Source organism: Lissotriton helveticus, chromosome 3_1 (assembly GCF_964261635.1).
Source record: "Lissotriton helveticus chromosome 3_1, aLisHel1.1, whole genome shotgun sequence".
Classification (NCBI taxonomy): Eukaryota; Metazoa; Chordata; class Amphibia; order Caudata; family Salamandridae; genus Lissotriton; species Lissotriton helveticus.
This window is the reverse complement of record NC_136061.1, coordinates 150529190-150546233: the sequence shown is the minus strand read 5'-3', so window position 1 is coordinate 150546233 and position 17044 is coordinate 150529190. Positions and strand designations below refer to the sequence as shown.

Genomic DNA, 17044 nt, shown 5'->3' with positions numbered 1-17044 from the left:
GTCAGAGACTGTATAAAGAAAGAAGTACAGAAGATGTTGGAATTGGGAGTCATTGAACCCTCAGAAAGCCCTTGGGCTAGTCCTGTAGTTCTAGTGCCAAAGCCTCACACCCAGGATGGTAAGAGAGAGATGAGGTTTTGCGTAGACTACAGGGGTCTCAATGCTGTTACTAAAACAGATGCCCATCCAATACCTAGGGCAGATGAACTCATAGATAAATTGGCTTCTGCCAAATTCTTGAGTACATTTGACCTGACAGCTGGTTATTGGCAAATCAGGTTAGCTGAGGAGGCCAAGGCCAAAACAGCATTTTCTACCCTAGGAGGTCATTACCAGTTTGGGGTGATGCCCTTTGGTTTGAAGAATGCACCTGCCACTTTTCAAAGGTTGGTGAACCAAGTTCTCTCTGGGTTGGATGACTTTTGTGCAGCATATCTAGAGGATATTGCTGTCTTCAGCTCCACCTGGGAGGATCACCTGATCCACCTGAGGAAAGTTTTGGAGGCCCTGCAGAAGGCAGGCCTCACTATCAAGGCCACCAAGTGCCAGATAGGGCAGAGTCAGGTTGTGTACCTGGGCCACCTTGTAGGTGGAGGCCAGGTTCAACCATTGGAGAGCAAGATACATGCCATAAAGGACTGGGCTCCTCCAACAACCCAGACACAGGTCAGAGCTTTCTTGGGCCCGTCTGGTTACTATAGGAAGTTTGTCAGAAATTATGGGTCCATTGTGACACCACTTAATGACTTGACAAGCAAGAAAATGCCAAAGAAAGTTCAGTGGACAGTTAGCTGTCAGAAGGCATTCGATGACCTGAAGCAGGCCATGTGTACTGCGCCTATTCTCAAGAGTCCTGACTACTCCAAAACCTTCATTGTCCAAACAGATGCTTCTGAGTTGGGTGTGGGAGCTGTTCTATCTCAACTGAATATGGATGGTCATGACCAGCCCATTGCTTTCATAAGTAGAAGGCTGACCCCTAGAGAGAAACGTTGGTCAGTTATTGAGAGGGAGGCCTTTGCTGTGGTCTGGGCCCTGAAGAAGTTGAGGCCATACTTGTTTGGAACTCACTTCAAGATTCAGACAGACCATAAGCCCCTCTTGTGGCTAAATCAAATGAAGGGTGAAAACCCCAAACTTCTTAGGTGGTCCATTTCCCTACAGGGGATGGACTTTACAGTGGAACACAGACCTGGTACTGACCATGGCAATGCAGATGGGCTCTCCAGGTATTTCCACTTAGAACAGGAAGACTCACCTGGTCAAGGTTAGTTTAATGTTACTAAGCTTGGGGGGGGTTATGTAGGAGAGTAGGGTCAGCAATCCTATGGTCACCCCAGATTTTTGCTTTTTGCTTCACTGATTTACGACTTTCCCTGGCTGTGGGCCTGCTAATCAGACCCACAGCCTCGCTGTTTTCTCTCTAAATTGACACACATGTACTTTAGGTGCATTTACCAATTGGTACTGGGTCACTCTTAGAAGTCCTTGTACAGTGTACCATAGGTACCCAGGGCATAAGTATACCCAAGGCCTGCCAGGGGCTGCAGCATGTATTATGCCACCCCTGGCTGGCCATCTAAACAGACACAACTGGCTGCTAACACAGCTGGGGCAAGGTGGTGTAATCACCCTTTGCTGTAGATATAGTATACCTATAGGATTTTGTGTATTGAGGTAGGACAGGCTGAAAGGAATGAGACATGCCTGGGGCACACAAGGTGTCCCTGTGCATACCCCGGTTCAAACCAGTTGCTGGGGCACTCCAGCCCCAGCTCTGGCGCGAAACCGGACAAAGGATAGGGGTGTAACCACCCCCCTTCCTGGTCCCACCAATAGGAGGGACCTAGTCATAGTACAGCCCCCTTTTGCAGGATAACGGTAGGAGCTGGTCCCATTCCAAATTAGATTATCCTGAATTGAAACTACAAAGAAGAAACTCTGGACTTCGATGTTCTGCTCCACAGAAGACTGAAGAAAATCTCCCTTGTGGCCAAGGAGTGACCACCCTGCAACTGCAGGCACTATCAAGCGTCCTAGCTGTTCACTTTGTCGTCCTTCCTGCCGGAACCAGACCTCAGAGCCCGACGAGACCCGGACTTCCAGACCTCTCCGACCTCTACCCACATCTGCAGCACAGCTGAGATCCGTGGGTGCGACGAGACACGTGGGACCGGCCATCTTGAAGAAACTGCACTTCGATTCCAGCACGACTAAAGAGGCATCCTCGAGTAAGTGCTTTGGGGATTGAGAAGCCCCAGCCCCGAGCAGCTCCTGCATAGAAGACCAGCCCTCCAGCATCCACAAGATCTACGTGGGGCCCTTTTGCTTGATTGCTACTCGACGTGTTGTCTGGTCACTTGCCGGCTGGCTAGTGGCCTCCTAGAGGACGACCCAAGAAATCTACACCGCTGGTCTGGTTGCTCCAGACTGGCCCTTGCTTCCTTCCAAAAGAGAAGCACCCCGGACCCTCCTGGTCCGCACCAGACGCCATCTTCACTCACCGCGTGGGTTGCCTTTGCCAAGGCCTGTTGACTCCGAATCCGGATCAGACACCGCCGACAGCGAGAGCCTGCGTGGGACAGCTCGTGCCTCCATCCTGGTCGTCGAAGACACCTCCTGGTCCACGTGGCTGCAGAGTCAAGCGTCCACTCTTCACCTGATCGCGACAACAGCATCTGGTTCCTTCCTGGTTCCACACCGGTCACTGGCTAGTGACTTTGAACACTGTCCCCTCTGCTTTCAGGTCTCCATCTGCCGCGATCCACCCTTGGATCGCTCCGGACATCTTCCTCCTGGTCGCCTGCAGCATCTTTCTTCAAGGCTCCATTGACTTCGACGCGGAAACCCGACACACTTTCACACCTATGCACCCGCGGCCCGTGGGTGAGGTAACGAGAGCATTTCGGTGCTCAAGGGTAGATTGACTCTCCTAGTGTCCAGGTATCCTGTTGTTTTAGTCGTAACTAGTCGGAACTGTCTTTACTTACCTTTTTCGTAATTTGTTGTGCCCATTGACTTTGTTCCGCATCTCGCGTGTGAGTTCACACTCTGCACGCGCGTCCCGTGGGCCTCCTGTCCCTTACCTAAGGTTAGGGTAGTGTAGTCCCAGCGCTCCTACAGCCTCTGGGCAGCTTCATTTCCTCTATCGTTCTACTTATACCATTTACTTAGTATATGGTCGGTCGTGCCCCTAGGGCACCATTGTAAATTGTGCGACTTATTGTATTTTTGCGCATGGGCATCTTCTCCATCCTCAGATTGTTTTTTTCCGCCATTGGGTTCAGATGCACTTCGACAACTCCAACTTCGGGACCGAAGTTTTCCAACTTCCTGCTCCGTCTCTCCTCCATAAAGTTAGCAGATTCTCAAGTCCCCGGCCCGAAGCATCTGCCCAAAGCAGGCATCAATTATAGATGAGGAAGTGTGCGCAGTGAGCGCGCGAGAGCCGGCGGGACGAGAGGGTGGATGGCCGATGCCGTCCCAAGAGCTCCCGGTATCTGCTCGCTTCTCTGCCTGCCGGGCTCCAAGCTGAGGTCTCAGCCAGTGAGAGCGGAGCGTACGTCAGAGCAGGTAGCAAGTAGCCCGGTGAGCGGGGCTGACTTTTACAGCACTTGGGGGCATTAACATGTGTTTAGAGAGCGTAGGTGACTCCAAGGATCGGGCAAGGCGCAGTGAGCGTGCACATGGGCTGTCCAGGCGCCCTCGCTCGCGAAAGTGAAAGCGTTGGGGAGCACTAGAAGAGAGGCGCGCGTTTACAGCCCATGTCTCCTAAAGCGCGCGGCCACAGCCATTGTCTCTAATGTATTTACGAGCTCGTGCACCTCTCCTGTCCCACTTCGCTAAGCAACCCAGCAACAATAAGTCTCGCTTACGCGAGCAGCTGGCACTGCATCGCTAGGCTAGACCTAAAAACATAGAAACAGGGACATAATAGTTAGGAAATAGATTTTGAAAAAAACCCTAGAAATTCACTGAAAAAAACCAAAGGTTACAGGGACGTTATAGTCAAGTTCACATTTTACTCGCACAAAACCAGTGAAATTCAGTAGTCATAGTTACCTGAGCTAATAACTACAACTTCTGTCCCCACAATGCACTGATTATGAACTCACATATTACATCACTCATGACATGGTCAGTGACATCACAGAGGACCTAACTGAGGACATCTCAAATGACATCAATTATGGCATCATCCACAGAACCACTCACACACCCACTCAGAACACCATAGAACCTCCCATGTATCTACTGACACAGACACACAACCACTCACATACCCATTCACAGACCTATACCAATACTCATATATCCACTGACTCTTCCATAGACACTCAAGCCCATTCACTCTCTCGTACAGCCACTCACACAACCATTCACTCACCCATACAGACACTCATTCAACCAGTCACTCACCTGTACAGCCACTCACATAGTCACATAGCCACACACTCACCCATACAAGCACCCACACATACACACACTCACACGAACACTTACATGCCCATTCACACTTCCATACAAGCACTCACATCTGCTCACTCACCTATACAGCCATTTAGACAAACACTTACTCTCCAATACCGCCACTCACACACCAACTCACTCACCCATACAGCCACTTGCACACCAAATCACTCACACAACCATTCAGACACCCACTCACTAACCCATACAGCCATTGACGCACCCATTCACCAATACAGCCACTCACACAGCATCTCACACATCCACTTAGCTACTCACACATCCACTTATACACCCATACAACCACCTACACACCTTTACACATAACGATACAGTGACACAGTAGTAGTGCACCTAGTATACTAATTTAACTTTTGTAGTAGGTTACTATTCATGTTTAACACCCATAAACTCTTAAAAACACTTACACTAACTTGATGGTCATCAGTGAGGTCACTGACCTGATCATGAGTGATGTAATATGTGAGGTCATAAGCAGTGGATTGCAGGGTAGTGAGTTATAGGTAGCTCAGGTAACTATAACTGCTGAATTTCACAGGTTTTGTACGGGTGAAATCTGAGCATAAGTATAACGTCCCTGGAACCTTTGTTTTTTTAGTGAATTTTTAAGGTTTTTTAAATTCTTTTTCCTAACTATAACACCCCGTAACCTTTGTTTTTTTTCAGTGAAAGGGAAAATATATATATCGCTCTCTCTCTTACGGCAGCCCCCACAAAGAAAAGCAAATGCAGGCTCTCCCGGTAAGCAGCATATTCTTTATTTGTTGGTCATGGCACAATGTCCGTCCTGACGCGTTTCGGCTGTAAACAGCCTTTATCAAAGTATATATATATATATATATATATATATATATATCTATAGATCTATCCATCTATCTATATATACATACATATATACATATACATACAAACACAAAAAAAACGGTTACAGCTAGGACCAGTTTCATAGCAAAAGCATTTTTTGCTTTGCTAGTAACTTTGGCACTGTTTGACGTATCTTCACAGAATCTGCCCAAAAAAAATAGTCTCATTAGCCTCAGCTCCTTCCTAGAAAGTTTCCAGGTAATCTATCAAGCAGGGGCAGAGAAAAAGGGGTTTTCCCAAAATGCATTTTCCCCATGCAACTTTTCATAGGAAAACCATGACACTGCATAAAACGTTAAACAGAATTACACGAAATTCGGCAGAAAACTAGATAGCTTGATCTTGGTCCATGAAGTGTGCATTTAGTGATTTGGTGTAAATCCGGTCAGTAGTTTTTGAGAAATTGAGACTCATAATAGTATGTATATTTTATCATGTTAATCTACCACGGAGGATCCATAGAGCTTGCTGTTATGTGGTTTGTTGACCGAGTCTAACCGCGGCAGATCCGCAAGGTGAACCACACATTGCGATTGGATGGCTGCAACCGCAAGGAAAAGTGGCTGCCAATTGAAGACTCGGTCCCAGAGTCCTAGAAAATAAAATTAAATACAATGTAAGGGGGCATGGTAGGGGTACCATGACCCCCACAGCTTTTTGGGGGTCCAATAGTGGTATCCACCGGAGGATTACATTTAAAAAAATCAAATTTTCGCCATTTCATAGATCCCTGGATACACTGCAATGCTCAGCGTGTCCACCTGCAGAATCGCAGCAGATCTACGGCTGTGTGCTGCGGGATTCCCTGCACCCAACATCACACCTTGCACAGTAGCAGGGACTGCGCACTCATGAGGAGTTCATTTGGCTGCACACAGGGAGTTGAATGCAAGGCCTAGTTATAGGGCTGCGGATTACCTTACACATCTTACTTTACATTAAAAAATAAAAAACATAGAGATGACTGTAAGTAAGTAAGTAAGTAATCTTTATTGCTTGATTAATTAAAATCTTAGCAGCTCACACAATAATATAGAATTTTTTTTTTAAAAGTACATATATAGCATAAATTCATAATTTCATTAAAAACGTGGTGCCTATGTACAAAAATCGAACAGTTGGTTAGTTAAAAATCCATAAAATATAATTGGGGTAAAAGTGTATAGTTCAAGTGAGGACTATAGGAGAGTCCCGGTCTGGAGGCAGCACCTGTGTCCGTAGATCTAATGGTCGATTGTTTAATCATGATCTACTAGACTATGTGTCGGTGAACAGTGGAATCGAAAAGTTACCGACTTGAGAGTCTTATGCAAGGGCGACTATGCTCAGGGTGCAGCGCAAACTTTTGTTTGTGCAATTTTCATAAAGCGGACAAAACGGCAGGTTAGTCTAGTATTGGCCCCGTTAAAGCATGCCTTCATTGCCTGTCTACAAGACCGGATATGCATTTCGTTTATGTGCGGTTTTAACAGCTCTCTCCTTTCCCGGTCTAGAGACTTGCATATACACAGAAGATGCAGCATATCTTCTTTGGTTTCACTGCATAATCTGCATAATGTGGTTGCAAATGTACGTTTCCAGGGGGGCATGTGGGGTTTAACAGGTAAAATCCCCATCCTCAATGTTAAGAAGCCTTCCTTAAGTGAGCCAGAGAAGCTGGTTCCGAGGTATGGTTGTGGCGTGCATTTTAAGTAGCTTTGTATCACAAACCAGCTGTGGGCCCTCTTAGTTAAGCTTTCTTTGTCGTTTTCAATAGAGACAAGCTTTGCCGACTGCAAAAAAGGTTAAAGGGAAATTGGAGTTAGGTGAAAATATCAGTTAAAACACAACAATAAAACTAACAAAACTACTGAACTAACCAGTTATAATTATCTCAGGACTTGTGCCCTAAAATCATTATAACTCGTGCCCACGCTATTTACTGCTTGTACCCTCACTTACTACAACAGTCATGAGATGTTCAATGGATGTATATAAATTCCTAATGAAATCTGCAATGACAAAATTAATGACCATACTTTCGGCTCTGAGAAAGTGTCCTGTTCTCCAAAAATGAAGGGGTGAAGGGCGGGCGAGGGGGGGGAATGGTCTCCAAGGATGACTAGTGCTACACCATTATGTGAGCACAGCAGTACTCCCTTTGACACCGTAGGATTTTCTTCTAACAAAAGGTTGAGGTAGAATTTCTTGGAGGCCTTGTGGTCGGCGGAGGAAAAAAGATTGCAAACGTGGTGGTCTGCCCAGGGAAATTTAGCATTGCACCTTGGACAAAATTGGGAAGGTTTACGTTGCAGCACCCTCTATTTGTATTCATTCTCCGAGGCGAACTCTGCAGGAAACGAAGGGGACTCGACCAGGTGGAGGAAGACAATGGCGGACCCAGGCGATTGAGATAAGACTGTCATGTTTGGTGGAGGTCAAGTGTCCATCGAAAACCAGTCAGGCAGTGACTGTTTTAACTAAGTCATGGGTCTGGCTGAAGATTCTGGAGGCTTACATGTGCCTATATAATAAACAACCATCCCAGCATGCCCAAGAGGATCTGCTGATCCAATGTCTTTTATCTAAACTGTTAACGTCATCACAAAAGGGTCCGTAAAATTCCAGATGCACTACATCGATAAAAAAAACATGTACCAAGAAATACCGCTCTGCTTTGGTAGCAGACACAAGTCTAATCTATTACCAAGAGGAAAACAATGAGGTGCATATGAGGTTCAGAGATGTCCCTTGATCAACAAAAAAAACATAAGTGTAAATGTAGCCAAACACAAGCATCAGAGCTGAGAAGGGAATGAGTATGCATGCTTTTGAGAACATTTTGTGTAACACCTTTCAAAGAAATCTTGATTCCTACCACCATCACCTTGTTAAAGAACAGTTCATGGAAGAGAAACATACAAGTATATGGCTGATCTTAAGCACTAGTCATGGAAGACTTGAAAATGTACCCATTTACTTACTTCAACTCGGTAATGGGGGAAATAGGTCCATCATCATCTAAATAACTATATCCACGATTATCTTCATGTTCACCCTCTGACTCATTACTAACATTCAGGTTTTGTAAAGATGCTTGAAGATGTCGCTCACATTTCAGCTTCTTCATCTGGTGCAAAAATCCCCACAAAGATCCTTGCTGAACATGAAAACAAATAGGATTAGTTATTATCCATGATATAAACTAATGGACAGTCACAATTTTTAAATATTTATTTACCACATATCTGCTGTACATTACATGGTAGCATTATCTGATTTAACAGTATTCAACTTTAAGGAAGTATGGAAGGCAGAGTTCACCCGGTTGGTATTTAATCTTCTGACCTGTGGACTAAAAAGATACCAATGGAAAGGGCTTAATTTACAGAGCGATATTGCTGGCTACCATAAACAGAGAGACGAGGATAAGACTGCCAATGTAGTGCAGAGAAAAATAGTAATATACTTTAATGTAGCAATATTTCTGATGAATTAGCTGTTTTCCATACCTCAAAATGTCCCCAGACTTAGGGCCCAAATTGTGGCATTCCCTTAGAAAACATGTTTGGCTGATTGAAATTTAATTGATGCCTTATGCCCATGTTTAGGGCTCCATATTTCGGATGCTGGCAACGCACTTTCCTTCGGTGTCCAGGAGTGAAATCAACTTACAGTTCCCGGGGAGTGACCAGGAACACTTTTTGTGTATTAGTACTCGTAGTGTGCCCCACTGTGACTCAGCAATAGATACTGCGGAAATACGGGGGAGGGGTCATAAACGAGGCCCATCTGGTTGGGACCCTCTTGTATACTGCTGCCAGAATGCCGCTTGGGCCTGGGGGTCCCCTTTGGCGCATTGCTTTAATCGCCTGGGTTACTTGAGCTGGGCTTATTTTTGTCAGGTTGCCAGTCAATGGGCTAGATGGTCCTAAGGGTAGGTTAATGCCCTTGTCAAGAGCCTTACTTTCAATTTTGTTCTCGTCTTTGCCGTCCGATAATTCCCTTTCTAGGCTTGTGACATATGATTCCCAATCGGTGGAAGCGACATTGGCACCTGTCGCCTTAGGCTTTGGAGTGAGGATTTTATTGATCGACCTCCAGATATTCCTCTGGTACTTTGATTTTAGTATTATGAATGATTTGGCCTATTATCTGGCTTCTTCCTCCTTTCTTTGGGTATATAGGGCTTTCCTTTATTGTTTGCTTTAGTTGGAGATCTGAAATCACAGCCATTTGTTCTCTCCCTTCTTGTTTATGTGGGTCTTCAGGACTTTATTTAGCTGATGTTTTAAGGCTCTGGTTTGGGTTTTAGGTCTCGCCTGCATTGCAGCGCATGCGCTGCTTCGCCTTGGCAAAATCTATTGTCGTTGGTTTTGTATCGGGCTTCTTTGGAAGTGGGGATTGTGTCTGCCCCGTCTCCCTTAGGCCCCGCCCACTCGCCTAGCATTGCAGCGCATGCGCGTTGTGTCCTGTTTCCCTTCCACCATTCACTCAATGACGTACTGACCCTCCACTTCCTTCTCTCCACGCCTATTTAGTCACGTGAGGAGGGTTATGAAGACTTCTTCCGGATGGTGCAATTTATGGCGTATGGCAGTCTGGTAAGGAAACAACAAATACTAGGAGTGGGTGTATTGCAATGCTTGAAAGTATGCCTAACTTCTTAATTTCTGTGTGAAAACCTGTCTTTCCCGAACGCTTTCAGAAGGCGCTTATGCGGGGAAAATGCTGCATCTGTAAAAGTGCCTCCAGGGTGTGCAAATATTATTAAATATTCGTAGTCTACTTAAGCAACAACAAACCACCTGTTATAAGCAGACAAATGCAGGGAGGATGGTTTCTATTTCTAAACAGATTCCTGTCAGATACAGATTATAATTCCAGCACATACAACTAGAAGATTACCTTTCAGAAATGGCCGTCCCTTTCCCCTTTCCTGTTTGTCCTCAATCTGTTTCTCGGATAGGAAGCTATGTGTTTTGGCCCGGCAGTTGATGTATGAACATTTCCTATCGTTGCAAGTGGTGACCAGAGTGGTGGCAGCAACATGGCAACAACTGGTGAGTATGCATGCATGTGTTTGTGTGTGAGGTAATGTATTTAGCATGAGAGTAACTCATGTGCCTCATTACATCCCTTTCCACCCATCCTACAGTCTCTTCAACCCCTCTTCTGCCCCATTAGATCCCTGTCCTCCTCTCATACAGTCTACTAACCTTCCAACCCCAACCTCCCGGAAAGGAAATTAAACTTTCACAGACATGTTAACGGGGCGACTCATGAGACACCAACAAGTGTGTGTTTATGCACGGCTTGCAGATTTTCAAAACACATAAATAAAAGACATTGTCATTTACAATGCCAATATCTCAAACACTCGCAAATGCAGAACCTTTTGCATTGCAAATGCTTGTTTCAAGTTGGTGAGGGGATGGGCTAGAATGATTCCATGCCGCTTGCATTCCTTGTGGCAATACTGTCTGTCTTCTTTAAGAATGTGGCCAGGCGCCCCCAAAGATTTGAGTTACACGTTCATTGTCTGCAGTCCGGATCGCCTTCAAGAATTCATCCACACGCGTATAAGTGCCTCTCTTGGTTGTACATGTCCCACCTTACCCTGTTGATGGGTTCAAGTTTATCTTGTTTTGGTTTGAGGACCACTTTAGAGCGGCAGGGGCGCAATATCATGGCTTTACAGCTAAGGATGGCGTGATCGCTGGCCAAGGTTGTAAAGGCTTCAAATTTGCCTACGCTTTGGAAATGAGCCAGAGACACCCACATGCAGTCTAGGATGGCCATCCTAAAAGCAGAGGAGTGTGTGTTGGCCGCTGGAATGTCCAGTGCTTCTCTGACGTTTATGATGTGGAGGCCCACCTGGTTTAGTTGCACTGCGGGTGATTTGCCTTTCTTATCGCCTCTTTGGAATTGCACATGGATTGGCAGAATATCCCAGATCTCATAGTGGAAACATGTTAGATTGTTGTTCAAATCATCAGGTTGGCATTGAAATCGCCCACGATTATCCACATATTGTCTGGGTTTGTAGCGCTGAGATCCCACAAAATTGGGACCGATGACATCAAGGTAGATTCCCTGGTTAACTTGACTGGACATAAATAGATGCATGAGGGATAGTACCTTTGTTGTTGCCATTAAATCGTTCTTTACGTAGAAGGATAACCCACCAGAGGCATGCCCCCAAACTTGTGAGGCCGTTGCGGGTGATTCATGTACTGTGATGTGCAGCCAGGGGGAGGAGTTTAGTCATAGGAGGCTCTCCAAGTCATGTAGCTGGAGGGAAAGGCCATCTGTCAGATGCACAGTATCACCCAGGGTTACTTTTTGGTGTCTCCCAATGGGACTCACCCTTGAGTGCTTTCACCGGTCTTGGACCGGGTCAGACCTGGCACTGTACAGATCCATCCCTTACAGCAGACACGGCCAGACAGGGCTAATGAAATAGGACAAGGCTGACAAAAAAAGAAATATTGTATTCTCTGTAAGAGAATGTGAGCAGTATCCCAGAAGAAGTGAATGTCAAATGGACCTTACTGCTGGGTTCAATCCCAGTGCAGTCTACAGCCAACCATGATGTATAATTTTAAGACCCATAGTTCAAAGGATGAATAGTCCACGGAAGAAAAAGATCCATTAGACAAAAGCGATAAAAACAGATGACCAATAGCAGATGTTACGGCATGGAAATATATTTTATTACATCTTCTGCCCTCAAAGCACCTCTTCTCCTCAACCGTGTCTTTCAGGTGCAGATCAGAATAATGGTAAAAATGAGACCATGCAGTCCCACAGAATGCAAGATCGATCTAGTCTCGTTTCACTGTTCTCGCCAGCCTTCCTTGTTCCCCTTTTTGTGCATTCAGTGCTCATCCCAGGCAGAGAATGGATCTCTTTACCCACGTTACTAAGAACAACTGCCTGGTTGGAAGATTTCTAACATTCATCTGGCAACGCTGCTGTGCTTCTTGTGTCAATCAACATTCCTTCCCAACACTTACAGGTAATGAAGTAAGCCACAGGTCTGGTGCTGCATGTATAGAAAACTATGTTTCAGATCACTATTTATTCCTGAAAAACAGCTGCTAGCCGGATAGTTTTGTTTAAATGTGCCATTTACTGCATGCATTCTAATTTCATGATTACAAACGAAAAAGATAGGTATATTTGGCAAAAAAAAGTTGTGTAGATACTACATCTTCCTGCATATTCCACACATTCTCAATATCCTCAAAGCACCAGACTAGAGGAGAGGGTACTGAATCTAATCAAATAGGAGGTTGTCTTGTCAGATTACCTCAATTGTTCCAAACCATTGAGGATCACCCTGCAACAGCGCCCAAAACATTCATTTGCAATGCAATACTTCTCTCATTTACGAGAGTTAGAGCTATTGGCATTATAAATGACAATGCCCTTTATTTATGTGTTGTTTTTAAAACAGATAAATAAGAGGCATTGTCATTTACAATGCCAATTGCTTAAACTCTTGCAAAAGCAAGACCTGTTGCATTGCAAATGCCAGCGCCCGTGCATTAAAATGTTTTTACAAAGAGTTAGGAGAAAGCTATTAGAGAAAAAAGTGCTTGGAGGCTGTAATTAAACTCTACAAAATAACAACACAGATAACAGGGGGTGTTGCCATAGGAGGTTGCAAAATGAGACAAGGCAGTACTAAGGAGGGACTAGTAAGCCTGTTGACCAATGAAATGCTTCAACACAATAAGAGAGAAGATACCCTGAATTTATCAGAAAGTGCATGTATGTGGTGCGTTTGAGATCTCTAAGTAACGGCACCCAGGTAAATCGGTGCTCAACTTACATTTATCTAGGACCAGATTGGTGTGACCTATCTGTTTTTAGATATAGAAGAGAGTTTCTTTTCTTAATGTGTTGAATATTGAATTTGGGAAGATAAGGTTATACCAACCTGAAAGACTTCTCACTCCTTCTTTAGTTTTGGCATGCTCAATGAAATGCCGCAGTTTACAGGGGACAATGACACAAGCCAAGGAAAAATATGAGCTTCAAGCCCATAAGTGAATACAGCATGCCTCGCAGAGCAGCGCATGCGCTGCCCAGGCTCGACCTAAAAAGCAGCCAAGATGGTTCAATGCCTGCACCAGACATCACATCCTGAAATATGCAACACGCCAAATCTGGGTAACAGGAGAAAAGAGTGTGATCAGATGATATCCACACCCTTAAATTCATCAGACATAGTAAAACAGCACATGATACAGAGTCCATAGAAAGGTACGGCTCTAGAGCAAGGGACTATTAGATACAACTTATTACAGGAGTCTCAAAAGCAATTGTCTCTCAATTTAGAAAGGTAGTCAAATGCAAGGAACAGTCTTACCGCAAGAATGGTCGGTCAGGATATTAAACACACCTCAGAAAGGCGTGGGTGTAGGGTGGTGTGGAATCAAAGGCAGAATGAAGGGCAGGGAAAATGCACACCAGATGAGTCTGGAGGCCCTTATTGACGAAATAGGATATAATTTGGTGTTCTATGCTTTCGTATGTCTTGATGGAACTCATCCTGCTAGTGTATGATAAGCCAGATGAAAATTGGGTCTTTAGTGACATCACAGCAAGATAACAGGCAATAACTTGCATGACTACACCCATGTGCATCTACATTAAGTACATGTTAGACCTGTCAGCCCTTTTGGTGGTCCCTCCTGTTATTTATTTATTTTTGTTCCCTTTTTGCCTCCTAGCCTTTCATTTTTGATGTCCACTGGGATTTTCAGATGTTGACCTAGGGGTTAGGTGCTCCTTGCCCCTATAGTTTTTTTTCCCTGCCTTAGGTGCCTTTCCTGACTGAAACCACAGGAACCACAAAATGGTGGCTTCCAACTGCCACCTATCTGGCTACCTCAGGATTCAGGTCCATAGGACAGTATGAGGGTTTCCAGAACCTTCTGGACTCCTCTGGACATTCTGGGGTCAGCCTATATAAGGCGGAATGTTGGGCAGCCATTTTGTTGTTGTGAGGTGGGGAGTCCAGACAGGAGCTTAGGCAACTGAGAAGGGAGATTGGTGCGCAAAGCGAAGGTTTTGACTGTCCTTAGGGGTTGCTTCCTCTCGCTACTGATGCCATCCCCTATGAGCTGACCTAGCCCTGCCCTCCCCCACTCGGTCATCATCCCCCTTGGCGACTTTGTTTGGGACCTTAACCGAGGTGAGAGGTCTTACGATTTGGCAGTCAGAGGGGTGTCACTTCCTCCAGGAAGAGACTACAACTCCTGCCATTGTACTCTCACCCTTTTTGCCCGACTTCTGGCTGTCCTGTCAGGAACCCCCGGAGATTGCCCCACCAGTACAGGCTCTGAGGCATCACTGCAGTTCCCGGCTTTACCGGCGCATCTGGCACCGGCTTACCTTGCTGTCCTGAACCCCTGCAACGTGTGAGGCAAGTGCCGCTTCCGCAGTCCTCCGATTGCGGGTCCGCTGAGGTGCACCTGAAGGGGGCCGGCGTGTGAGGCAAGTGCCGGCTCCACAGTCTGCCGACTACGGGTCCGCTGAAGTGCACCTGAAGGGGGCCGGCGTGTGAGGCAAGTGCCGCTTCCGCCGACATCGAGGAAGTCGAAGGTGAGGCCAAGTGAAGTCCCGCCCCAGCGCTGACAGGGAGAGCATCCGGGAGGAAAGGGGCGGAATCGAAGGAGGCCAACCCTGAGCGAGGTTCCCTGCCCCGAGGGAGGTTCCTTTCACTCCGACGCTAAGGTGAGGGACGCGTGAGAGAAAGAGATTGACCGGCGAGGGCGAGTGGTTTCCTCTCAGGAAGCTTAGCGGCTAGGGCTCCACCTCCCCTGAGCAGAGTGGCAGAAGCGAAGACCTCGGACCGTAGATTCCCAGGGACGCTGTTAACGACTCAGGCATCAAAGTAAGCTGGGAGTTGGGGTGACGGAATAGTGTACGCAGGAGAACTCTGCGGGGTCCATTCCTTGAACGATCTCACTGCGATTCATCGGGAGAGAGCGTGTTGAGGCCCTGGGTGCTGGAGAAAGCAGAATTACACTGCGGGTGGAGTCAGAGTCTGACCGGACAAAGGAAGCAGGAACCAACTCGGCCTGACTGAAACTAATTAGAGATTGGGGCTTGGCAGATTAACCGAGTGGGTCATGTTAACAAGCTTATGCCGAAGTGTTGCCATAACTCCTTGAAAGTATCTGCCTCCTTATGATGTTAAATTGAATTTAAAGTCTGTCCATTTAATGTGAGTGTTTACATCAACAGTTTTCTGCCTGTATGGATTGCCATTTTTGATCTTTCTGTTTAAAAGAAGGTGGAATGTACTCACTGTGTAAATGACCTTTTGCTTTGATCTGCAGGCAGCATTCTAGGCTAACAACTGTTTGATTCCTTTTTCAAGATACCCTTGCTGCAGATTTATTATTGGAACTTGACCTTTTCCGAAAGGGGTAATGTAATGAGTTCCTGATTATAGCTAACTCACTCTTCCTGACATATTGAGTGCTGAAAGGATTCGCCTATGAAATGTGATCTGGTACTTTAATATATGCTTTACAAATGCAGGTGTTTCAGAAGTAATGACTATTATGTGAATTATATGTAACTGATAAACTAACTGAAGGAAATATAAAGCTTTTCTACTTTTATAATTACGGTGTAGTGTCATTTTTGAGTGGGTGGTCACTGTGGTACTATAAGGGTGCTACGCAAGCTTAACACTTATTGCCTGTGGGATTGACCTACCCACTTCGCGCCAAGCTACCCTATGTAGTCTGGGGATCCCAGGTCTAACATAATTGGTGTCTAGCAGTGGGATGAGAACTGTGCTTGCGTTCACTCTATAGTAACTTAGTGTACTCCATAGACCTACACCCGGAGTTTTCTCCTAGCGGATTCCCTAATTATATTTTTGTTTTTCCAAATTTACTCCTGGTGGTGGGTGGAAGTAGCTTCTGATTCCTTCAAAGTGGCTGTCCCGAACTCTCATTGGCAAAATGGAATTTGCTCTGGAAGAATTAGAGACCTATACTGTGGCTCAACTCCAGGAATGTTGTCAAAACATGGGAGTGCACTTCAAGCGTGGTGCTAAAAAGGGGGAACTCCAAACCAGCTTGAGGGCGTGGGTAGCAGCTCACCCAGATGGGAAGGAGGAGGAGGAGGCAGACAGGGACACTGTCATCGGGGTAGATGTGTTGTACCAATCTGAGAGGGAGAACTTACTGACAGGTCCCAGAACACTCTCAAGAGAGGGCAGCAGTGTCTCCGCGAGAAGCTTGACTGAAGCCGAACTAGCGGATAGGAGGGGGGAGAGACAGTTAAGATGGGAGTTGGCAAAATTGGAGAAGGCAAGAGAAGAGAGTAGGCTAGCTCATGAGTTGAGCCTCAGAGAATTAGACTTTAAGGCCCTGCAAGTAGGGACTTCCAATTCTCCAAATGATGGCAGCGAACCAAAGGATGTGACCAGGGAACCCAGACCGTATCTACCTACGGTCGCCAGCTACAGTACCGGGGATGACATCGCCAAGTGGTTGGCCGCCTATGAGGTCTCCTTAAGAGCCTATGGGATATTGGAGAAACACTGGGGGGGTGGCTTGTATAAATACATGCCTCCTGCGGGAAGGGATACACTATTGGCCCTGGAGCAGGGAGAGCAGACCCACTACCCCACCATGAAAGTGGCGCTAGTAAGAAAGTTTGGACTAACTCCAGA

At 46.0% G+C, this 17044-nt stretch overlaps 1 protein-coding gene across 1 annotated transcript in view; it reads right to left on the bottom strand.

Annotated features, from left to right (window-relative positions):
• TAF1D (TATA-box binding protein associated factor, RNA polymerase I subunit D) overlaps positions 1 to 17044 on the bottom strand; it is a 145760-nt gene that overhangs the window by 73704 nt on the left and 55012 nt on the right. The window contains exon 4 of the mRNA XM_078679412.1: positions 8319 to 8494. Coding sequence (XP_078535538.1) covers positions 8319 to 8494 — 176 coding nt within the window. The remainder of the gene's footprint in view (positions 1 to 8318; positions 8495 to 17044) is intronic.